Source organism: Equus caballus, chromosome 8 (assembly GCF_041296265.1).
Source record: "Equus caballus isolate H_3958 breed thoroughbred chromosome 8, TB-T2T, whole genome shotgun sequence".
In the NCBI taxonomy this organism is placed as follows: Eukaryota; Metazoa; Chordata; class Mammalia; order Perissodactyla; family Equidae; genus Equus; species Equus caballus.
The window spans coordinates 63,059,081-63,086,246 of NC_091691.1; the positions used below are offsets into that span (position 1 = coordinate 63,059,081).

The window sequence follows — 27,166 nt, forward strand, 5'->3', positions numbered from 1 at the left end:
CCCTCCCCAATGCCCCCAAACTGCCAGCTACCCTGAACTTTAAGTGGAATTAAATCCATAGAATAAAAGATACATAAAACAAAGAAGAGAATATTCACTTTCACATGAAATAATTTTAAATATTTGTAGAGATGAAGGATATTGACAGAAATTTGATATCAGTAGACCTCTAGTGGTTATAAAAGTAATTGATGATTTTACTATTTTCCATGACTGCCTTTTTCAGCATAAAACACAAAGTGTGCCAGTGTTCCAGGATTTTACCTTCTATGGCAATAGTGCAAATAGTAGCAACTACCAACTTTTGTCTTTGCAAAAGCAAGACAAAAAAAATAAAGATAACTTCCTAAATAGATTGACCATAAACTACCCAAATAAAAATACTATTATTATTTTTAAACTTGCAAAATGCCTTTACAGATTTTTAAATCCAAAGATTTACCTTTCCCATCATAAAATAATTTCCATGAGAAGAGGAATCCAACACATATTTGTATGCTATTTCTTCTCATCTCAGATAATTGAAATATTTTAGGATTTCTTGAAGCCAAGATGTTTTCATCTTAATTTAAATATCTGAACAATGAATACATAATTTTACTTGCCAGGGAGACAATAAATACATGTTTTCTCTTTATATTAGAATGAAATGTGTGTCAGTTTTGGAGGATGATGGTCATAAACCTCTCAGCGTTGGTCAGGTCACAGAAATTCACATTAGATGGATGTAAATTGGATTCTAATTGAAAGTGAAATGTCTCAGGTGGAGTTAATTCCCTTCTTCTAAATTTAAGTCATTATTATTAATGATAGATTTTGCCCTTTATTAATATAGAAAATTGGCAAAATGCAAAGGATGTCATCAAGCAGCAACAGTCTTCACGTGACACTAGATGCTGTTGATATAGAACAATTCCCAGAAGACAATGACACACACCCTCAATGACACACTTTAACAAACCAATTACCCAATTACACCCCACAAGTAAGAACATGTCCCTTTGCTACATATTATCAAACAATTCATTTTAGAAAGGTAAGTATAGAGAAGACAAAACATTTAATAAGTCATGTTCAACACAACTATGTGTATATAACGACAAGCCAATTTGAAAAGGAGTAATTCAATAATTACTCATATAGGATCAAAATATACAGCGTAATTTTCAAATATGTTTTGATCTGGAAGAGGATTTCTAAAATGCCTAGCAATCACTGATAAAAGAATGCAGGTACAAAATGAAGCCGGTATCCAATTTCCCACAAGGTATTAAAAAAGAGGGAAACTGATCAGGATGACAAATTTCAAGTAACTGAAGATACCTTAGAAATGTTAACTTCTGGGCTCTTTTCCTAAATGTAATGATGATTACTCTGATATTTGCATTGCATGTAAGACTAGTATAAATTGACATGGTCACCACCTTGAGTGTACAAAAAGAGGGCATTTTCCTTTTTAACTGAATTCCATTTAGCTGCCACACTTTTGGTCAGGGAGGGAAATTTATGCCAAATGAAGGGAGTTGTCATGTCTAGTGAACTCAGTCTTCTTTGTATAACTACTCAGTCTCTCTTGTAAACTAGTCAGGATTCTAACCACCACCATTCTTTCCCCATCTTCCTAGGAGTCTCAAAGACATAACGTTGCATGAAGCTTGGGAAGGGTAGGTGAGAAGGAGAAGACAGCCACTTTATTTTGTCTTCACTGTCCTCTATGGAAAAATAATTTTCTCATCAGGTGTTTATCCTCGTTGAATCTGCTGATGATGACCATGATCTTGCCAGGGCTTCCAAATGATAGATTCAGGACTTTTTCATCCCAACCTCTGAGATTCTTCCAGTTCACCAGACCTCTCTGCTGCTTCTTCTGGCAACTCACCACCCCCCGACCCCCCCACCAAGCTGGCATATGTGTTTGTGAGACTTTCCTTTAGTCTATTACCTAAGTACCTCATGCTATTGCTATTGCACTCTAGATGCCACATTGGACACAGGGACATCTCTCTATGACGTTTGTAGTCTTCCTGACTGCACCCTGGGTAATGAGACCCATACTCACACGGTTCTTTCATCCTTCAAGCGTATTCCAATTACCCTGACACCCTGGCCAGGGCCACTAGCCTTTTCCCAGAGAACCTTGCAGTACATCTCTCTAAATTGCTCTTTCCCACATACAGTTGGATTGTTTACTTCTTTTGGGAGAAAAAAAACTTCTTACGTATTTATGCATTCTTGTCCCTTCCATAATGTATTCATTCAGACCTCTAGGATTTTGCTCCTATTTAAAGCCAATTTCTTAGAATTCTATTCTATGTTTGTATCTTGCCAGTAAAAGCTATGGTTTTAAAGATGTCTATCTAAGCTATTAATTTTAAAATATCTACTTAAGCACTCAAAATCCAAGCAATTGATTCTTTATTCTTTCCATACTATGCTTAGCCTGACGGCAGTTCATTTGGAAAGCCTCGGATTGTCCTTGAGAGGAGATGTGGTGAGCAGAAGTAAAAGGATTTGAAAAACCAAGCACATACAGTTTAATATCAAGATATTGCCCCGTTATACCTTAACAGTTTACAAAGCACACGGCCTCTGCATGTGCTGTTGCTTCTGCCTAAAGTGCTCTTGTGCCTTTTTCACCTATGAACTGTTGTTCATCTTCTGGGTCACTTCTGAGGCATTTCCAGCTCCTCCACGGCCAGGTGAAAACAGTGCCACTGCCATACTCTTTCATGAGGGAGTACCCTCGTTCCCTTCATAGTGATTATCACAATTTGTAGTGATAAATTTAGTCTTGTGCCTCCACCCTACTAGACTATATGTCAATGTTCATAGTATGGACCCCTCTTATGATTTGTACACTGCTGAATTTCCAGCACTTACTATAATCCTGGCACATAGTAGGCGGTCAATAAATATTTGTTATAAATGACTATATTATCTTATTGATTCCTATCATAAACTCTGTGACATTAATAAGGCAAATATTACCCCTAATTGAAAATGGAGGACTCTTAGGCTAATTGTATGTGAGACAATATCCATCAGGACACACAGTTTATGTCACAGAACTGGATCCAAACTTTGGTCGTGTGAACCCTGGTCCACTGCTATCCATTGTACCACATTCTTGTCCACTGTCATCTTTAACAATAGTTTGGAATCTGCATTATAAAGAATTCTTAGCAAACACTTGCTTAACAAGGTAAGACTATTTTTAGTAGCAAACAGCAGGATTGTTTCAACGAAAGAAAACAAAAGACATGGTTTAATTTTGAAATGAGAATAATATGTGACCCAAGAGACTATTTTAATTATTAAACTGCATGATCGTTATTAAAATATCACCACCATGGGGTAAGAAATGTTTTCCAAGAGAGAGTCAAAATACCTAGTCTATCTGGAGCTTATTGATAAAATTTTCATACCCAGAATAACAGTTTGTAGTCTTCCTTTTAAGAAAGTAGGAATAGACCCCTATCTAAGGATGCAAATGCAGAAGCTGGCCTGTTTACAGATTGGCTGGCTGACAAGCCCTATAAAATATATAAGGATATTCACAATCGTTAGACAAAAAATGTGCCCAAGTGGTAACTGGTTCTATTCTTAACCTCTCAATTCACTAACTCTATGTTCTCAAAGCTGCAACGTCTCACAAGCACTTAATAAACTTTATTGGTCCAGTTTTGTTCTTTTGAGAGACGCAAGTAATTTCAATTTATAATAATAAATGGCATCTTTTGAAGTTTGATGTTTTATTTTGAGAGTTTGCTAACATTTGGGTAGGGCTGAATATTCCATCATTATATAAGTCTACTTAGCTTATTCTGGATAATTTCCACATTATGTACCCTTTAACACCCTTTTTAAAATGTTTTTATTAGGTTAACATAACTGTTATCATTATATAAAGTATGTTATTTTAAGACATGATTTGTATGATTAATATTTTAAAACAGCTTATTTATCTGGATGTTTTTGGTAGGAAAATGGCGCTCTTTATCCAAAAAAGTGCACTTTGTTATTTCACACAAAGCAAGGCTATGTTACCCAAAAAAAGCTTATGAGATAAGATAAATCATTATTGGCAGGAGTGGAGAGTCATGAATGAAAAGTATTTTTTTTTTCATTTCTGTCAAAGCTTGGTCTTATTATTTAGAATAAAGCACAGCGAAATAAAATGAGAAGATTCAAAATAATGAATGCAGTAGAGGAGGTCAATCACAATTTCTTATTGTCCTTTCTATACAAGGGAAGAATAGGGGGAATGAAAGAAATTGTCAAAAGTCAATTACATATTTAACAGATAAAAGAAAATATGAATTTTAAATGCAGGGCAATTATTGTCAAGAGATGTTATTGAAATAAACAGAATTTAAGTTTGCTACTCCTGCTTTAGAAAGCTATATGAAACCAATAGATTTCAATGGCTAGAAATAATATTTTAATTTCTTCATGACAATGTAGAAACAAAGAAGACACATGCATGAAAATAGGAAAGTATGGGGAAACATCTACAAGTAGCTATTATAGATAGATTAAAAAGCACAAGAAATACTAAAATATTGGCCAGAATATTAATTCTCTGTTCAGGAAATAAGAACATGATGGGATGGTTGAGCATGCAAGGCATAAAATAATGTGTATAAGCAAGCATAAGTTACAGAATATAATAAATGCAATGGTTACAGAGGTGGGCTTGTGGCAGCTTAGAAACTCATCTTTTTTCTTACAGAAATAATACGTATCTATTGTGAAAATCTGTAAATTACAGAAAAGTGCAAAAAGAAAATAAGAATCACCCATAATTGAGCCCCACAAAAAACTAACTACTGTTACTGTCGTCATCTATATATATTTTAAGTTATTTTATTGAGGTCATATTGGCTTATAACATTGTGTGAATTTTAGGCGTACATTATTATGTTGCAGCTTTTGTATAGACAGCATCGTATTCACCCTCAATAGTCTAGTTTCCATCTGTCATCATACATGTGTGCCCCTTTACCCCTTGGCCCTTCCCCTACCCTGTTTCCCACTGGTAATCACCAAACTGTTCTCCTTTTCCATGTGTTTGTTTGTTTGTTTGAAACTCATCTTTAAAGACATAGGCTCCAGATCCAGAAGGCTTGTGTTCCAAGCCTGTTTCTACCACTGAGAAATTGGGTAATGATAGGCTAGTTACTTAGCCTTAGTTTCCCCATCTAGCCACAAAAACAACAACAGTCTCTACCTCATACAATTGTTGTGAAAACCTAAAAAGTTAATTCTTGGGACAGTGCCTGGCATACAGCAAGCAGTCAAGACATTTTAGTTCTTGTCATCATCTATCTTCACTTTCCTTTGGAAATATCTAAAACAATAATTTGATTTTAGATGGTCAAATACAGATGATAGTTTAGATGTTTTTCATCAATTCTAAAATAGAATTATGTATATGACATTTTAAATAAACAAACCACTGATGTTGTTGACTTACATTAAGAGAGTAAGCATGTCCTCACTGAGACCAATTTAGAACACTGGCATCAGCATTCAGTGTATTAAACTCCTCCATACCCATAATGCTAATATGATTTTTCTTGATTGCCTTATGATAGATCTGAATAAAGACAAAGCTAAGCAGTGATGAGCTGTATTTTTTATTGTTATAATGCTACGATCTATTCTCCAAGACATTACGTTATAGCAATAATGTTATGTTTGTGAAATAAATCCCCATACTGAGAGATAGGCTGATTGATATTTGACTTCCAAAAATCTTAAAATTCTGAAATGTATATAGACATTTGAGGTTGCTAAAGCTTTAATGATGTTGCTGTTGAAGGAAATCCTAAGAAACCCTCCAGTACCTCAGGACCTTAGGATAAATTTCATAAAAAACACTTGAAGGAAAACAATTATTATTGTTGAAAGTACTAAAACTCTCTCTGTCTCCCTTCCTCCATTCATTCTTCCCTCCATCTCCACATACACACATTACCCCCCCCATATATATATATGTATATGTATGTATGTATATATATACATGCTTATGTACACACACACATTCGGGAAGGAATGGGGATAAGTGTTCTTATGAATGATGTTCCTAATGAAGAGGAAAAAGAAGGGAGTGTTAATTTCACATTTTGGCAATCCATGAGCCTTTGCATTGACTACAATTTACCAAAGGCATGGAAGACTGGTAGCAAAAACAAGACAGAGAATAACTCTGGGTGATTCACAACTGGAGGGAAAAATTGGGAGAGTGGGAAGGCTGCCCCTTCAGTTATCACACTGGTTTTCTAAATACTCCTCATACATATATCTTGGAACTAAAATGGCTCTTTAAAGAAGTGAAAGGCTAGCTGAGAGAAGGATAGGGTTGTCTCCATCATTCTTTAATCCCTTTCTCCAGTCTGAGAAAACATAAACCAGTTTAGAGATATATAGAAAATGATGTAATCTCATTCACTTTTTTTTAAAAAGTGATTTATTAGGATGAGGACAACAAAATGTGATAGATGAGAAAAAGAATCCTAAAGGATGAACGCTCAGACTGTTCTGGAGCTAGAACGAATCCTAGAGAGAGGTTATCTAAGCTCCTTATTTATAGATGTAGAAATGGTTACCTAAAGAAGTTAATTCGTAAATAAGGCTGAAAAACTAGTTATTGGCAGATATGGGATTTAAAAAAAAAATAACAAGTCTCAAGATTTAAAATTAAGAGTTTCTTCATGCTGCCTTCTTAATGAAATCACTTTAGGATCTCAAAGCTACTTTATTGTTTGATTGCTCCTGAGTAGATGTGGGAGGTAGATAAGGGAGGAAGCACAGGCATCAGGAACTCCAAAGTAAGATGTAAAAAGGACAGAGTACTCATTCATGGGCAAGAAAATCAACTACCTATCTAAGGTTTGAGTGCACTTTCACTACAGAATCAAGAAGATGAGGGAAGAAATTTCAAAATGGTATTTCAATTCAAAACCTACATTCCACTGTATGTCGAACACTGTGCTTGGCTCCAAAGGCAGTGTGCAAGGATGCATAAGATACGCTCTGTTTCCTGCCCCCACAGTGCTCCTAGTCAAGTAAAGAAATGAGACTGATAAGAAAACAAATATACTATAAATTTACAATGAATATAAGAAAATATCCTTTCAACTGCTTTCTTCAATACCCTCCGACTATTCTTTTATTTTATACACCCACCATCTAATTATGATCTTTGTAACCCTAGTAAATAAAGATTTTTATGGCCAATTTAGCCCAATTTTATAGCTGCTTTATATCTCTGTACAACTTTCATGCAGTAGCAGTTTCAAAACCCTTTAACATTGAAATTATTTTCGCCTAAAGGCCAAAGCTGTTTTTTAAAAAAGTAATAGCTGACCCACTCTAGCAACAAGAAAGTTGTAAAGAAACACAGCATAGTGTTGACTTTACAATAAGAGTTCATAAAGGCTAGCCAGCTGATAGTAAAAACAAAACAATTAGAAAAAAAGTTAGTTGCTCAAGAATTTCAAATTGGAAAAATTCAAGTGGTTCTGATTTTTTAATATATCGGATCCAGGCATTTATAGGTTCAAGGTTTATTTGAATAAATGCACAAAAGATATATACTTTCTAACATCTCTCCAGGGTCATGTGGATTCTTGACCTTATGTATTATCAGACAGACAAAACTCAAAATTCAAAGACTAACGGGTCTAGTATCTTCTACTTGGTTCTAACAGAATTTTGGCATTTCCTGGAGGTGCTGCAACCTTGAACACTAGATCCATGTAATCATTCATGGACCAGTGAACACCACCATGAAGATAAGGACAAACCACAAGAGAAATACTTCAAAACAAAGACCTAACCCAGAAGTAAAATTCCAAATTAATCTGACATCCTTCCCTGATCAGATTAGACTCTCCAAGGTAAGCCTGGAACCAAGCCAGTTCCCCCTAATTTTCCAGAGATCCAGGACCTAGCTAGGACTGGATTGGTCTCTGGGGTGTGCAAGCTTCCGACTGAAATCAATAAACTAAATTTCTAAACAAACATTCACTTATATTAAAAACAACTTATTCGGTACAAGTATCAAAAAGCAGACTGTTAAGAGAAAAATAAACTTTCAAATAATATGACCCAAAATGCAAGAATAATATTCCCTGTAAAAACAGTTTAAAAAATGCATAACGAATCATCTTTTTTCCATACTTATGCTTTATATGTAAGCCAAATTGCAATTTCTTCTTCTGCTTTTGGAAATAGAGAATTACTACTCAAAATCAATTTCAAATGATTAAATACACACACACACACAAGCATACATACTATTACAAAAGAATCTAGCAACCAAAATTTCCTCTGATTCATCATAACATTTCTCCTAATTATCTATTTTCTTTACATTACTTATAAAGATATTTTATATTTCTGCAAATTATGATATAATTATTTTTAGAGCAACTGCTAGGAAGAGAAAGTTTTCCAAAGCTTCATCAGCTCAACTATCTCAACCTAAGATAATTAATTCAATACATTCATCATGTAAATTATTTTTTAATCTACCATTAGAACAACTTGAATTAAGGAAGAGCAGCAGAATTGTATCATTTTCAGGTATTTTAAGTTCAGAAGTATATGCAACTTAAAAATTGAGAACAATAACACTGCTAAGAACAGATTCAATTTTGGAAGTTAAATACTTTATTACATGTATATAAAAAACACCCAACAACATTCTTTCAGCCATTTTTGCTTGGTGCAAAATTTCCTAAGCAATTAGAAACATTTAAAGGAAAACAAAGTTGGAACAAAGAAAATGACTTACACAAGACAACATAACCTCAGTAGGGAATTTGGTGTTCAGCCTAAAAAATTTTTAATTGCTTTCCTAATTAAAACTCATCATCATAAAAAATTAACCACTAAATTTAATTTCCTATTAAGTATAGTTTTACATCATTTTTATTAAAAACATGCTTTATTGGATTTTCCAACTAAATTAAATGGCAAATAGTAGTTGTTTTTAATTACTGGTTTATATGCTTTAATAACTACTTGAAACTATCCTATTCAGCTATATTAGATGCAATTTTGGTCACAGATATATTTTTACTAAAATTGTATTCACATATACACAGAGCAGTAAAAGAGTATTTTGTGTGTGTGTTTCTAAATTAAAGCCAATGTGGACAATATTCACATAGATAAGACCGCAAACAGACTGTAAAATTTTTTAGACTAGTAGGGGGGTGTTTTAAAAAGTGAAATAGCGCTTGTCATAACTTGTTATAAACAGTGGTACACAGCAAGAAAACACTAAGAAAACAGTGTTAACTGAAGTCCATACAAATTTGCACATCAATAGTCTCTCAGAAGGTAATTTAGAAGGTAACACACCGAAAACAGCATTTTAACATGAACTACACCCACATGACTCAGTACCCCTTAGACTGTACTCATCTCGACACTCCAGCACTGCCAGGTAGAAGTGTGAGGAGTATCATCCAAAGTATGGTCTGGAATCTTGGCTCCACACATTTTCCCACATAATTGTCTTCGTCATAGGTGGGCCCTATGAATCTGTATCTTTTTTATAAATTCCCCAGGTAGGAGTCTATGCTGCCAGCTCAGCATATAATCTAAATGAGGACAGAAGAGAAAATGAAACTCCCACTACCATATCTCATTGCGAACTTATTTATCTCAAAACTAAATCACCATTTTTAAATTTACTCCATTCTCTGTTTACACTCAGAACAGGGCTACGGTCATTTTCCAAGTGTACAAATCAAGATATACATGATATACATGCACGTGCCTCATTGTTCTGAAACAGAAACACATTCCAATTTCAAAAACATTTTGCTTTCATATTCTTCATGTTCTATTTTAAGTTATTTTAAAATTTGAACTATTAGGTTGAACCCATATGGCGATTTCTAAACAAGCACTCACTTATATTAAAAACAACTTATGCAGTACAAGTATCAAAGAGCAGAATGTTAACTTAAGAGAAAAGTAAACTTTCAAATAATATGACCTGAAATGCAAGAATAATATTCCCTATAAAAACACTTTAAAAAATGCATAACTAAGCATCTTACCACTTACCCTTGCCTAAGTACATTTAAAGCCCCAAGAAAGATACTTTTTAGAATTTTCTTTCTGAATGGGACATTTGCCTCCTTTTGGCCACCTAGGCCCTAAACATGCTTCTTATTTTGGGTGAATGCTATATCATATTAGTCCCAGGGGGAGGCAAAGATCCCCCCGTACAGAAGCCAAAGGGGCTCAGAGAATCTTGGAAAAATATTTAACACAGGGATGTTTCTTCAATGGACTTCTTAACGCCACCTCTTTCCAAACCAGTAAACTATGGATTATGACTTGGGAAAAGTGTTTTAGGCTAATACGTTATCATACAAAATATCTCTGTGTCCCTGGAAGCAGGAATCTAACTTTAGATTCTAGATGGGACATTCTAGTCCTAGCTTTGAAGGACTGAGCGGACATCAGTGGGATTCAATTTTTTTTTTCCCAAAGAGATTCAAAACAAGATAATTTTCTAAGTTTTGGAAACTGTCTTCTAACCTTTTGATCCTGAGAGCCACAACAGTTTAAAGGGAATGTTATGATTTTACTCAAAGGTAGGCAATTCAAATAATCAGAATACAGAATACTTACCGATTATATAATTAGCCTATAACATATTTATAACATATAAATTATTATGTAATTTTTACTATTGATATTTATGGTAAAAAAAAATTTACCTGTTCTTAGTAGAGAAGGCGAAGTTCTTCAAAGTTTATTATAATTAAGCATGATTTTGTAAGCTCTGTCTATATATACACACTGTGGTTTAACATGGGCATGCGGGCTAGCCACTAAATTCCAATTCAATTTTTTTTCCTGTTTATCAAATATGGTCAGACCAATTGAAGTATACCAAAATATTTCTAGATTACAAATACTATCTGGAAAGGGGGAGACTGAAGTTCTGGAAGATTAACTATGTATGTCTAAATGATGCCTTGAATATACGTTTTAAAGCTGAAGTAAATGTAGATGAACTCTTTCAGGGAATTCTTAACTCACAAATTGTTTTCCCTCTTTTCTTGTTTCTATTGATTACCACAACCCTTTGCCTGGCACACAGAACACTGTTTGTTAAGGTTTCAATGTATAAACAAGCCATTGTTTAACATATTAACGAAGTACCAAATACTGTAAAAAAAAAAAAAACTATGCTTAAAGAAATCTCCACATTACTCCATTAAGTTGAGAGACAATCAAGGGATATTGAACACACTCTCCTAACAGCAATTTATCCCGTGATGTCACAACCAAAATCAGACAATGAGAGTTAGAGGGAAATGTATACTTTTTTTCTCTTTGTAATACCTTACTTTTAAAGCTGATTAAGCTAACGTGTAGAGAGTTGAGAGTATGTCTCAACTTACTCTTGTATTCCTATAATCTTCAAAAAAAGGGGAAATTATAACAATTTTTGAGGTTTAAAAATATAGAAATCCTTTGCTGTTATTTAATAATCTTTTTGAGTTTAATGAAGCATAAATATTCCCTTACAAAAATATCAATAGTTTACAATACAGTATTAACTCAGAAAAGCAATTAAAATGGTTCTTAGAAAAGTATTACTCGATCAAATGAAGTTGAATCTCTAGTTGAACTGAAACTTTGTCTGTTTCCAACTCTGACACTTTTCTTTTGCCAGACATCCTTTAATAATTTCAGATAAGAAAAAACAGATCAGCTATTTTTAGAATGTATAAATTCAGAATAAAGTAAATAATTAAGAAAGAATACCTTTTTGAGCTAATCCATACTCCCACAAATTTCTAGGATCTGAGATTCAAAGACAGAAGCCTAAGTGACAACATTTCTTCTTATAATCCATTTAAATGGATGGCGGAACAAGAACACTTAACAAACTGAGGAACATTCAAGAACAGAGCACCTTTAAGTTTTTTGATCCAGGAATATTTTTTGGAATTCTGTAGACCACAGCCACTACATAGCAAAGCCTCTTTCACAATAAGCTCCTTATATTCCACAGCAGCTTCCAGGACCTCATGCTTTTATGAGTAAATGGAATGATTATACAACCTTTAAATGAGTTTACCCTGAAGGCATTATTTTAAGTCTGCAAAAAAGTTTTAAATAGCCCAGTATATTTTACTCAAAAATAGGTGGATGTGGTCAAAAGGTACAAACTTCCACTTATAAAATAAATAAGTCCTGCAGATATAATGTGTGGCATGTGACTATAGTTAATAAATACCGTATTATATACTTTAAAGTTGCTAAGAGAGTAGATCTTAAAAGTTCTCTTCATAAGAAAAAAAAATTTGTAACAGTGTGTGATGATGGATGTTAACTATACTTACTGTGGTGATCATTTTGCAACATATACATGTATCAAATCACGTACACCTGAAACTAATATAACGTTATATGTCAATTAGGTGTCAATTTTTTAAATGAGGGTAAAATATATCCTATGCAAAGATTCAGAGTTTCTGTGCATTTTTCTAACTTTATGTTTTTATTGAGCTAGGGAAGCATTATACACTTAAATTAAGAAACAGAAGCTAAATATTATACATCAATCTTGAAGCATTCTTCTCTTTTCTAAATTCTTCATTCCAATTTGTGTTTTCTTGGCCTTTACCCAATTGTCTAGTCTGGTGGCAAGACATTTCCCTTCTTTTCCTCCCTTTCCCCTACATATATAAAATACGTACATCTCCAAAATGGTGTATAGTTCATATTCTTTCTTTCCTTTGGTATTGAATAGATTGAAAATTTTCTATAACCACAATGAGATGAAAACTGATTGAAAGTTTTTACTCTGCATTTTATATGGTTTCCAATAAATACACTGTTATTCCTACCCGTGTTATAACCATTGGGAAGGACGTTTTAATTTGACTTTAAAAAATTTTAGATCGTTCATGTCTTACAACTATTAAACTGAGCTAATGCCCGTTGCCAGTCTTCCTCTTTTTGCTGAGGAAGATTGTCCCTGAGCTAATATCTGTGACTATCTTCTTCTATTTTGTATGTGGGATGCTGCCTCAGCATGGCTCGATGAGCTGTGCATAGGTCCATGCGCGGGAACTGAACCCGTGAACCCTGGGCAGCTGAAGCAGAGAACGCAAACGTAACCACTACTCCAGTAGGCTAGGCCCATCACAAGTTTTAAATTGCGTGCTGCTTTGAATAGCGTGATGAAATCTTGCGCCCTCCTACTCTGTCCTGCTGGGGATGTGAATCATCCCTTTGTCCAGCATATCCACACTGTATACACCACCTGCCCATTAATCACTAAGTAGCCCCCTCGGTGATCAAATCAACTGCCATGGTATCGCAGTGCTTCTATTTAAGTAAACTTTATTTTACTTAATAATGGCCCCAAAGTGCAAGAGTAGAGATGCTGGCAATTCGGATCTGCCATAGAGAAGCCGGAAAGTGCTTCCTTTAAGTGAAAAGGTGAAAGTTCTTGACTTAATAAGGAAAGAAAAAAAATCATATGCTGAGGTTGCTAAAACCTACAGTAACTTTTATTACAGTTGCTGTTATAATTGTTCTATTTTATTATTAGTTATTGTTGTTAATTTTTTACCATGCCTAATTTATAAGTTAAACTTTATCATAGGTAGGTATGTATGTATAGGAAAATACATAGCATATGTAGAATTTGGCACTATTCGTGGTTTCTAGTATCCACTAGGGGTCTTGGAACTTATCCCCTGAAGACAAGGGGAGACCACTATATGCACATGTGTTTGTGTACACGTGTGTGTAAGTACAAAGAAAAATAGGGGATGATACAGTGGTTTGTCACTATGGGTTACCTAGGCGAATGCTGTTGTCGGGGGAAAGGAGAAAGAAAAGGAAGCACAAAAAATATGTAATACTGATGTGACAAATCACAGTTATGGTGAAAAGTTGTAATTTAATCATTTAAATAATAGAGAATTTAAGACCTATCTCAAATGGAGCAACTGAAAGGAAAATCAAAAGCATAGGAAGATACATTAATTGATATAGTGTCTGCATTCTAGAAAAGGAACAGCTAATAAATAAGAAAAATAATACAGTTTCATACAGTGATAATTCATCTTAAGAATGTTAAACTTTAGGTAATGGATGGGGGAGATAGTCCTGAGCTCAGGAAAGACATCAAGTCTTGGAGAAGTAAATACGGAATTCATTATGGTACAGATGGTATGGAAAACCACATGATGTGACGTGATCATCTAGAGAAAGAGTGTAGAGTAAGAGAGAAGTAAGAGTTGCATTGTAGAGCATTCCAACATCTATAGAATGGGATATGGAAAAGGAAGTCACAGAGATGACTGAGACAGAGACCCTCCAGAAAACAAAGGGTGTGTTGTCCTTTAATGTTAGTGTTGAGGGAGATGAGGAATAAGTTCTGACCAATGAATTTGGCAATACAAAGACTGCTGGTGATGTCCACAAGAGCAAGTGAAGTGGAGTGGTGAGGATGACAGCCTACCTGAGATGAGTCAAAAAGAGTATAGGTGAGGAAGTGGAGATGATGGACAACTCTTTCAATGAGTTTTGATGTAGAGTATGTGACAGGAGTCATGCAGAGAAATGGAGCAATGAATGGAGGGGCACAATGGAACCAATGGAGGCTTTCTAAAGAGGATATTTATTACAACATCTTTGTATGCTGATCCTGGGGAAAATCTATGATGCAGGAGAAAGAAGAGATAATTGCATGAGAAAATTCAATGAGGAGTGTGAGGAAAAGGCATTTAACCTGTAAGGGAAGGCTTAGGATTAGGTTGGAGAAGGAACAACTAGATACATCCTTATTGAGGCATACTTCAATATATTATAAGAAAGTGCTTTCTTTTAAGAGTAAGTAATATTTGAAGTTATTCCACTGCATTTTATTAAAATCACTATAGATTTTTATCCCATCTGCTGTACCCTAGCTAAAGATCCACAACTGGCAACTTCAAACAAGAAAACCATGAATTTGCATCATGAGAGACATCTTCTTGCCATTTACATTCTCCAAAATTATAGACTAAAAAAGATGATGACATAAACAGGCAAAATACGTGAACAAATATTAATAGAGTATACACACACATATATACGCATCTATATAACTGTATATGTATATATATTCAGTTATTTTTCAATCCTGGTGCTATGCAATTTCCACTGACAAAATCAAAATCTGAAGATGTCTACTCATATTTTAGAAGAAAAAAGATAATTTACATCTAATTCAGAAGAACTTCATTCTTAGAAATTTCCCAAATAAATGTCTTCTCTACCGCAGTAGTTATTCTGCTATGTTGTGAGTAAGATAAGATTTTAAAATCACTAATCGAAGCACTCCCCCTTCTTCGTACTCATGCCAACAAGGACACCAGCATCTTTCAGACTCATCTGAAGTGTGAGAAAAAAATCTCCATGCTTTTTTTTGGATTTTTGTATGCTTAAAACCAGGGATTTCTTAAACCTTGACAACACAAGCAGAATACTAATAGCAGATAGAAATGTGGCAATCTTTTGCAACCAGTTTTTAATATGAAGCAAGGAAAGAGTTTTATTTCCCCACCTACACCCAGGTAGGCACAAAACAATACTGTAGTCAAAAAGTTTATGTAAACCTGGTTAATCACAGAAATAATAAACTAATGTTGAATAAAATTGGCCCATTTCTTTCTACTTATAATCCTTAATTTTCATTCACAATTACCCAGGAAAGGTACATCTACTTGCATACATAGTTTTATACTTAGAAAAACAAAAATCTACAAAGACAGTTTTTAAAGACCCCTGAAAATATTCGACCTAAAGCATTTCGACCTAAAACTTTCTCTGCATATCCAGTTTTCTTCGTATCAAGAACAACGGGATGATTCAGGAATCTTCAATGGACCCAAGAATAAGAAGAGACCATGATCTTTCTTTCCTTTACAGGTGAATAAAATAGCTCAAAATCCCAGCAAAAATCTTCTTATTCAGCAAAACCACTTTGGTAAAACTGCTTTTATATCAACTTCGTTTTTAGTTACAATTTTGTCTTTTAGTAAAAGAAAAACATCTAAATTATTCTTTTGATCATATTTAAACTCTTAATTCAGTAAGAGGAATGATGGTCCAAGCAACCAAAGCTAGAGAAAGAGACCCAAACTATGTTGATACAACATGTTTCAAGTTCAGGGAGCAAAACATGGGCAAGCTTGGCTTTTTATAACTAACATTTGTTTATAAATCAGCCCATTACCCAAGTTTTGAGCAAGTACTTGAACCCCAACAATAATGGAGATGTAACCTGAGTACATAGAAAAAGTCCCCACAGAAACAAACAAAAATTGACACAAGAGTAAGAGGTGGTTGTTGTTTTAATAAATTCTGACTCCGATTTTTGGTGTTTTGTTTTGTTTATTTGTTTGTTTGTTCAATTTGAAACTCTTACCATCTTGCTGACCATGAAGAGCCTGGGGACTCTGTATTCTTTCCTCAAGATTGGAGCTGAGATCGGAGTTCACAGCGGACATCCGTGTTGAATCACTCATATCAAATTCATCACTTTCTATTGAACTTTCATCCTGAAAATGGTTTTAAAATATCATAAAGCATCATAAAATACAACACACTCAAATAGTGACCGTTTTATCTATAAGGTCAGTTAGAGTTTAGCCAGTAAGCAAGCTTTTACAGAACTTGGTAAAATACATTGCACATTAATTGATACATGAAATAATAAATAATGGCATGATTTCTCCCTTTAAGGAATTTCAAGACTTGTGAAGATTCAAACAATGTATCTATGTATAGGAAGATTTAAAAGGTAAAATTATGTGCCTAGGGAGGATATCATTGGGGAATTATCCTTAACAATGAAAGAATGGATTTTTTTTAATTAGTAAAAAATTTCCTAAAAGAGTCAATTACAAACATAGCATAAAGAGAAATACACATTTTGACTTTAAAAATAAGTGACCTAATAAAATATTATAAGCAAAGTCTTACAATACAATAAGAAAACCTTAATCAAAAAATTTTCATTGGTAAACAGAACGGATTCTAATAATAGACAAACTTACATCGCTAGGTTCAAAGTCCACATTTATTGCAGAGCAAGGTAATTTTAGTACACCCTTTCTTTCCTTACAAGTAAATGTGAACTTCACTGCAACCACAAAAAGGAATTCTAGGTAAAATTGTGCAAGATCCATTTACCGAAAGCCAGATCACCAAATGGCTAAATTACCAAAAGGCCAATTTTCCAAATGACCAATTCATCAAAACCTGTCAAATATCAACCTAAACCAAATCTAAGATATTTTGCTGTAGTCATTTCACTGTAGCAAACTCCTTTTGGAAAACTGATTTTCAGAGAAATAGTGTGTTATGCAGGCAGAAAGTCTTGAGAAACCTGTGTAAAATATTGTAAATATTTAATCGAAATCACCAGGTTTAGTCAAAACCACTTAATTTGTAAATGTTTGATCTGAGAGTTTAATTAATATAATTAATATAATAATTAGCAGTAGCAGTAGTGGTAGCACCATTATTTATGGTGCAGACATTGTTCTTTATTTATTCACTCACTTCATCTTCATCTTAACCTATGAGTTAGGTACCAGGATTCATCCAATTTTACAGATTGAGAAATTGAGGCACAGAGCTGTAAGTGATTTATCCCACTATTATATACCAGAACTGGGATTCATATGAAGTCACCCAGGCTTGAGAAAATAGCTGTTCATTAATTCAGAAGGAAATGCCACCCTGTGAGCCTTCTGGGCAATCAGCCACAAAGATTTCTCCCGGTGGCATGCCTTCTCTCTTGGTACGCTAGGTTTTCTCCAATTCTAAATTCTAAGACAATTCAAAGCATCTGAAATAAATATATATGTTAAAAAGAGAAAAAACAGAATTCAATGTGCACATCAATGAGCACCACATACATACTAATTTATGCACACATAGCTCAACGACAGAGATATCCAGCACGTATACTACACACAGTGTCTGTGACATCATAGTATTTTAGTGCACATTCTTTAGAACCAGACTGCCCAGTTCAGATCCGTGCTCTGTCACTTATCAGATGTGTTACTTCAAGCAAGTTACCCAACCTTTCTGTGTCTCAATTTCCTCATTTATAAAATGGGAATAATAATAGTATCAGTCTCATGGGGCCAAATAAGGATTGAGGGGGTATAATATATTTAAAGTAGTTAGAACAATATCAGATACATAATAAGCATGGAACTGTTTGATACTGTTATGTAGAATATATAACAAATTCTAGAGTAAATAATGTTTCATATTTATTATATTATATGAAACATACAAAAAATAAATTTAAATATAATAATAAAGATGAACATGTGTTTATAAAGCAGCTGTGTATTCTACATAAACATAGTCTTTATAATAAGCATTTATTATATATACTACAAATAGCTAACTGTATGTAATCTAGTAAAATAATGTTTCCATAGTGTGTGTATATATACAACCATCTGAGATACATACATGTGTGTGCATATAAAACTTGTGTATATGAGAATATGTGTGTGTGTGTTCAAGGAAAAGGTAGATACAAAGAGCCAGGTCACAGTCTCCGTGCCATGGAATGGTTCTAGAAACTACTATAGCACATTATGGATAATCAATACACATTTTATGACCACTCTTGTAAGCATACTTTTTAAGGAATTTGGACAAGAAATTAAAATGGTTATGTAACCAAATGGACTTGTCCTGTATTTGTTTTGTATTTTTATTTTTTTAAATCACCATTTTAAAGTATTTATCACAAGTCGCTTAATGATTGTGACTATTTTAAATATTTTCCTCTATGATTTCCTATGAAAGACAATTTACTTTTCATAATTCTACTCCTCATTAGAATATGAATTATCCAATTGCTTACATTTATAAAGGGCTTTAATGAAATTAAGTGCATGCATTCCTACTGTAAGTTCTATTCTAATTATTAACTGATTAAATTATCTTTTAATAAAAAATGGTGCAAGTGTATAAAATGTAATACTGTAATTTTTTATTATCAACAGAGAGATAATGCTAATCACCATAGGAAGAAATTACTGAAGATTTCTAAGGGTAAAGAATCAGAAAACTCGATGGATATGATATTAACTATTTTATTCATGATCATCTTTAGGTCATTCCTCTAAATCCTTCCCTGGAGGAGTATTTTGTTTTGTATGACAACCAGGAAAAGAATCTCCACGTCCTACAATGTGAGCTTATTCCTATGTTACTAAAATCTCATTATAATGAAAGCCATGGCGAACCCCCATAGAATTCTGCTTCCTTGAAACTTACTTTTTACAAATTATAACAAATATTTTACTGTAAAAAATAATTTTCTTCCCAGGCTTCTCCCTTTTAAAAATCACATTTAGTACTTTTTTAAAAACTTCATTACTGAGATTTTATTTCTATTTTGAGAAGTTTCTGGGAATTCACATTTTTAACCTGTTCCATATTTCATTTTAGTTTGCAAATTCCAGGTGTTACCTCTAAAGAGTCCCTACCATATATCTCCTGATTTCCATTGCTATTGTCCTGATCAGTTTAAGATCTCATTTTCTCATATCCTGAAGGACGTAATAGGAGTGTGTCCTAATTATCCACACGCCTCCAGTTTCTTCTCATCAGTCCTGTTCATCAACTACCGCCAAATTAATCTTCCCATTTCAGAACATGCTACTTCTCTACTCACAAGTTTGAAGTTATATCCAAGTCAATACAACTAGCATGTAAGCTATTCAGTCAAATATTTAGGGTTTTCCATGAGACTGCTTGAATATCACTCCCACCAATCTCATCTTTGTGCTGTTTTTCACTGGCCTTATGCTCAAATCAACTTAAAACCTATATTATTAGCCTTTCTATGAAATGCACCACCTCAAACCTTAATGTGCCTGAGTGTAGATCTTGTTAAAAACTCAGATCACCCGGTCCCACACATCGGATTTAGAATTAGAATCTTGGGGTGGGAGTCCTGCAACATGCAGTTCAGTAAGCTCCACAGTGCCTCTAATGCTGGTTATTTAGTCAGTCCCTTTAAGAAAACATTCTGCAGTGATGAAATTGTTCTATAATAGTCCCTATTCAGTAAGGTGACCACCAGCCTCACTTGGCTATTGAGCACTTGAGATGTGATTAGAGCAACTAAAGAACGGAAAATTTAATTTTAGTCAATTTGAATTAATTTTTAACTAAATTTAAATATCCACATGCGGCTAGTGGCTACTATATTGGACAGTGCAGATTTGACAATTCCTCACTATCGGATCTTGAAAATATTTTAAATCATTCACTATTAGCTATGCAATAAAAATCCTAATATATAAATTGTTTCATACATCACATTCCTTAGTATAAATTTCTAGTCAAAGCATATAAATAACTTTTAAAAGTTTTAATAATTATTGCCAAACTCTCCTGCAGAAAGTTTGTTCCAGTTTAAATGCTCATCAACAGTTTATAAGAAAGTCAGTTGATCTTAAATTGGATACAATATTTTGTAATCCTAAAAAGATTCCTATTCCTGGCCTTCTTTATTTCTCTTAGTAGCATTTAGCATCTTATATACACACTTTCATTATTTACTACCTTTATTGTCTGTTCCCCGCCGCCCACTGGAAGATCAGCTTAACAAAGGCAAGATTTTTGTCAATTTATTCACTGTTTAATTCCATTACCTATAAAAGTGCCAGTTACATAGAAGGCACCCAATAAATACTGGTTGAACTAATTGAATTAACACATTAAAATCCAGATAGGACAATTTGAATTCCTAATCACAAAGGAATATCTTACTTGAATTCCATTTTAACCATGAATTCCCTTACTTGCCCTCTCATCTTTCAATAATCACAATTTCTAAAATTCTGTAAATAATCTAAGTAGACATTTATCTGAATATGTTTAAGGCAATGCACATCCAATTTAGTATTCTCAAAACGTAAGGATAAGAGTTATTTTCCTAACCCAGTTATATATTTTAAAGGATCTATTTCCTTTGTGCGAAATACGTATGATTTTTTAGAAGCCAGAAAGATTCAGCATATGTGGGCTATGTTGTTGGCACAAAGTTGATCTTCTTACTTTTTGGCCTAGAAATAAACATCTATATCTAAATGAGCTTCTTACAAATAATTTGACAGGTCTAACCAGTTTTATGAGGTTTTGTAAAATTTTTTTTCCAATTATGTAATGAATCAGGGGAATAATTTTTCCATTCTCAGGAATGGATAGACATTAACATTTTGTAATTGTCTTTCATGTCTTTAACCCAACAATTTTATTACTATTTATTTAATCATTTATATGTAGCCATCTGGTAATATGGAACCTGACACTGCCACTGCACTAATACAGATCTTCTTACAGACTGTACCCTTAATAAAGTCTTTCGAGATAAAACAATTTTATAAACATAGTTTTGAGATTAAACCTGCTCAAATAAAGAGAGAAACAAAAAATTTGATTTGAGTTTTATAAAGTTAGCTCAACAAAGTAATTTTAAAGAATTTAATAATACTTCAACAAATAATGCTATATTTTAAAAACAAATATTTAACCATATTTCCTGTTCTAGAGAAATTTCAAGAAAGAGAGAATTTATTAGCCTGAGAAACTATCCCTAACAGAGATAATCTGAATATGTCTATCGATTAATGTCTACTAACTAGTTAACAAGGATTTACTAAACTCTTATTGTTATAAGCCTTTGGGAGAATATACACAGATTACATGTGTAACTTGGTTCCTGCCTTTGAGATAATTCAACTAAACTGGGGAGTTAATTAGTATCCTAGAGAAAAATATTCAAAAAATGTGCATTTTATGTCTAATAAATGCCAGCAAACACATTGCTAGATTCTTATTATACAAATTAAATGGAATAATTTGAAACATCAAAACACTTCTAATTAAGAAGAATCACCACAAATTATCTCTAGAAAATGCAGAGAAGTAGACAAATATACAGAATATCAGTTAACCATTATTTATAACCAATAATGAAAAATAACCTTAAAATATAGACAAGATTTGGATGGTAGAGAAATGATTATACTTGAAATACCTATTAAATTGATTTTTCTGATTTCTAGGGAAAAACAGTCATAATACTAAAGGCTTTGATACTTTCCTTGGATACTCATTCATTTGTCATACTTTCTCCTGAACTTTCTAGTACTTTACCAAACCTAGCTCGATGGTGGTCAGCTAAGGAAAATGAATCTTTCTTGGGAATGAACAAATTTCCACATAGCACTAAGATGTATGTGTTAAGACAGGGAATCTCTATCAAGGACTAGAAGTTTCTGTCTGTTTCTCCATCTGTGCAATCCTAGTGACATCCCTTTCATTAAAAAATAAATTACCGTCTTCAAAATGCCGTCATGCTTAACGCGATAGTCATGGTTATCAAACTTCATTCTGACATGTAAGCGATACAAACGTAGATATTTCCATTTTACCTCATCTTGCTGTGAGTTCAGCAGCTGCAGTTTCATGTGCTTCATATAGGCCATGGTAATTGGCATGTTGTAATCAATCATGCTGGTCACCAAAGTGGGAGGTTTTCCATTATCTGTAATAAAACATTTTTAATGGGTAATGAAAGTGATACTGCATTCTACCTATAATTTCAGAATGATCCAATTTGGTCAAATTGAAACAAGATTCTAGATACCGAGTGTTTAGGAGATTGGTAGCATCATAGAAGGATTGTAGAAAAAAATAACTGGTAAAGTTCTACAAAGGTGTATGGGCATGAATGAGCCCTATGGAAAAATTAGTTATTTCTAACTAGAGGGGAGCTTTTTGACATCATGGTAATACTGAGTGAAGCTACTATAGTGATAAAATACAATTATTTGTAGTTTTGTATTTTTCTCCTTTGCTGCACACTTATTTTCTATATGCACTACTTGAACGCAAAAGGAAATTATCTTTTCTTTTTCTGTTTATTTTGTGCCAGTCTATTCATCCTTCAACACATGGGAATGGGATAGCCTAAATGTATCTTTGAGATTAATTTGATCTCTGAGAGAAATTCATAGAAATGGAAAATAATCTAGATAATTCTTGATGAAAGCTAAAGCCACTCAATTTTTATGTAAGAATTTCAGTGATGGAACTCCATACTATTCATCACTTTCAGAAATAAGGAGTTGGTAGATTTATAAGGACACTTGATAGAACATCAATTTCCTTGCTGAATGTATCTAAAATACCATGAAATACACATGATAAATGAAAATTAAAACATTATCACAGGAAAAAAAGTTATTTGCCACAGTCAAAACTGTCTTTCTTCTAAGCACGGACACTGAATTACTCTGTAAGTGGATACTCAAAATTCACTGCCTGCTACTTGAATAAGTGAGATGATCTGACTTGTTGAACTGTTTCAGTCTACTGCATTTTTATAAAAATGTGAGATATAAATTGCCATTATGAATAAAATTACTTTAAATCTCACTATTTGACACTGCGGCTACCTTTATGATCTGTTCCATCTGGGTTTAAATGCATTCTTTTCTGGCACTCTGAGCAGCTCATTAGAAATCGTGTCACCGCTTCTCTTGGTAGGAAGGCATAGCTCTCTGAAATCTGAAATGATTCACAAAACAGAGGTGTTATTATAGAAGCTGACTGGGCATGATTTAACAGAAATGATCATTGTATTTCCAAATAAGACGCATTATTCCATAATGGCAGGAAGCACAATGAAAGCATGCATTGCATACCATGCATCATTTCAAGAAATATCTATCCAACTTGATTGCATGTCTCTTAATATAGCTAATAACGCAATGTGGAGAAAAAAATCAACCACATCTGGATGGATATCTGTTTATATTTCTGCATTTCTTTTAGGAAAAGTAATCACAGTGTACAGATATTCTAGTGACTTTTCCATATTAAAAATTGCCAACATTGTTTTTTAAACTTACTGCCAGCACTACCAAAATTTTATCCAATTTTACAAAAATTTTTAAAATTTAGCCCCAAGGAAAAACAATAAACTTTGGATTTTGCATTAATGAGCATTTCTTCATTATTGCTTTTCAAAAAAATTTTTAAGTGAAAATAAAAGATACTTCTAAGAGAACTCATGTATGTATCTACTGCAGTGAACCATCCCTTCCACAGAAAATGACACACCTGGAAATGCACTTCAGCCACCTACTTCATTTGTTATTTCATGTCAGTTTTTTCTAATTTATGTCCATAATAACTCACATTGTCAGAGCAAGCTTTCCCCACACCCTCAACAGAGCTCCTACTTTCAGAACCATCATCTAGAATCAAGTTAGAAATCAATACTCCTGTCAGTGATATTTTAAACATTAACTTTTCAAAAGCCAGGGTATTTCTCTCATCAAAGTAAATAATTTCTGAAATGAAACTGATAAGATTGTTAAATATCTCTAAATAAAAGCTGACACTGACTCAGACAGGGCTGCTAAAAAGTCTGATGTCGCGTATTAGTTTTCCACTGTAGCGCCAACACTGGTACATGAAAGAGACAAGCAGGAAGAATCAGTGAGTTGTAAATTAGATATCAATGCCACAGACGGTTTCTCAGGTGCACATATGGCTGTTATGAACACTAGTGTATTTTAAGTTTGTAGAAAGGAAGGGAAATATGCACCTCATGTATAATTGAGTACAAAGCTCCACCAATCCATTAAGGATGTGGTCAACTTTTGCTGATCCTTGCTGTAGAAGGAGCACAGTACTGAGGAAACCCCACACACTGAGATCCAAAATTGTAAAGCATGTTTTTTTCCCTGAATTTAGTATTAAAATCAGTTTACAACACTTAGCTATCCCAGTGACTCTGGGGGTAAAGAAGCCGAAAGGATACCAAAGAGAAGAAACAAGTCTACAGTGAAAATCTACCATGGATGATCCACATACAGGTGATTAAAATTTAACTCTACTAGGATTTGAAGTACGAAATACTGATTTTTAATATTACTGTCATATGTAAATTAAGATGTTGTCCAGCTTAAAAAAAAATTCCTCATACTATACAAAGAATTGTGGGAGAAAAATCTGAAAGTATTTCGTTGAACTATTTTATATTAGTTATTAAATAAGGAAATATATACTATATACAATTTAAATTCTCATTCACTTTCTCTTATTCTCTTTCTACACACACACACACATGCATGCACATACAAATTTGATTGTTATTCATTCTTTTACAGAGGCAACTAACACTTTTGCCAGATTTATTTATCTGATTAGAGATGATTTTTTCTGACTTTCTGAACACCTATTTTAAATAATTCAGAAGTTGAAAAAAAAGCTATGCTGCATGCCCAGTCCCGATATTTTTTTTTCCTTAACTCACGTGGAATTATATTCCATTGAAATTAATAGGGTTGACCAGTAAATTCATTAACGAATAGGATTTGAGAAGGATGCTCCATTGATTTTCATTAAGGATTTCCATGTAATCTTTTCTCTACTTATATAAATGAGAAATAATTTTCCATTGAATAAAAGATAGGCAAGTGGTGGAGTTGAACTGACACTGCATTTACTTCTGTGATCCTGATGGTCACCGTAATCTGTCCTTTTCCAAATGCTAATAAAGCACTAGCGTAGGAATCTCTTCTGGACAGATTTATTATTGACCTGACTCAATTATATTACTTGTCCTAGCACTACATGGCTCCAAATCAATTTTTCTTGGAATCATTATTAATCATATTACATTTCTTTTATAGTTTTACTCTGAAAAACAAGTACCTGTAATGGTCACATTTTTGTCCATGTTCATGTGTACACGAAAAAATATAAAGTCCCACTTTGTATCTTAGAAAAGATTTTTTAGAAAGTATTTTATCACATTATTCTCTGTGGTGTTATTCTAGCATAGCCTTGGGGTGTCACTCTATGTGACATAAGTGGACAAAAGCACACATTTGGGGGGACTTTTCTTGGTGTTCAGACATTTTTCCGAGGAGACCTGCCGAGGTATCCCACTCTCCTCAGATCTTTTCTCCCCCACCGCATGCTCACTGGGTCTCAGAGACCGCTGCATCTTCTTAGGCACAGGAAGAAGAGGTCCTCAGGACAGGCTCTTCAGGTCTGAAACAACACTTCTCCTGCCATGGAGGTGAAAAGGGACAATCATTCCTTTTTCCTCATCTAGAATCTTTCCTCCCAGGCCCCTCTGAAACTAGGAGTTCTATGCAATCTTCATTGCTGAGGCTCTCGGAACCTTTTAAAAAATGAAGAAATGTCCTTAAAAACTTCATAAGTTATGGCACATTTGAACAATTACATTTCACAATTAAAGCCCTTTGATGAAATTCTGTCTTTTGCTCCTGTCGGTATTCTCCAATAACCCTGTTCAGAGATAACATTGAAATCCTATGTGAAGCCTCTTTTGAACTTGAGGCCTGGGCTAAATGCCCCTATGGCCCCTGCACTGCTGAAAGGCCCTGCTTCCGTGAATGTTTGAAATGCTAAATTAACTTTAAATAGATCTTCATAAATGGTGATAAATTCAGGGACATGTTCTTCTTGGCTCTTCATTCATCAAAGTCCTAACATCCTCCATGCAATGTGTAACAGTAGTTGCAAATAAAACCTAGAAATAAGGAATAGAAATTGAGAAATATTTTGATTCAGCTACTTGAAATACCATTCTACGAGCACTATAATTAATCATATAAAATGCTATAATCATTCATAAATGTCTATTTCCTTGACCTACTTTTCAAATCTAATCACTTCTCTGTTTCCAGGATAGAAATTAGACTTTGAATATACAGTACAGAACATTTCCAAGAATACTGGTAAGGATAACACTTCACATGAAAATGTATTCTTAGAAATATCTTTATATTGGGGAACGATAAAGACTATTTCCTTAGAGTTTGTTTATGGACACAGAAACACTGCATTTTGTTATTGATAAGAAGCAAAAATTAATATGAAGGAGTATCAGTCTTGCTCCCTCTGAACTAAACACTAAAAGACAACTGCCATGTGACAAGCCACATATATTGCTTACAACGGAAATAAGCATGCAAAGGAAGGACTAGAACATAGCCATAATAAACCGCATAAACTAATGACC

At 33.7% G+C, this 27,166-nt stretch overlaps 1 protein-coding gene across 10 annotated transcripts in view; it reads right to left on the reverse strand.

The window, feature by feature from the left end:
• NOL4 (nucleolar protein 4) overlaps nucleotides 1-27,166 on the reverse strand; it is a 364,258-nt gene that overhangs the window by 234,925 nt on the left and 102,167 nt on the right. For 9 of the 10 annotated variants that reach the window (XM_023647625.2, XM_023647624.2, XM_070275624.1 and 6 more), the window contains 3 exons: nucleotides 23,559-23,670; nucleotides 22,533-22,645; nucleotides 16,475-16,607 (listed from right to left, as the gene is read on the reverse strand). In XM_023647625.2, coding sequence (XP_023503393.2) covers nucleotides 16,475-16,607; nucleotides 22,533-22,645; nucleotides 23,559-23,670 — 358 coding nt within the window. Of the gene's footprint in view, nucleotides 1-16,474; nucleotides 16,608-22,532; nucleotides 22,646-23,558; nucleotides 23,671-26,100; nucleotides 26,190-27,166 lie in introns of those variants that run through there. The other variant, XM_023647628.2, reaches the window with a different exon arrangement.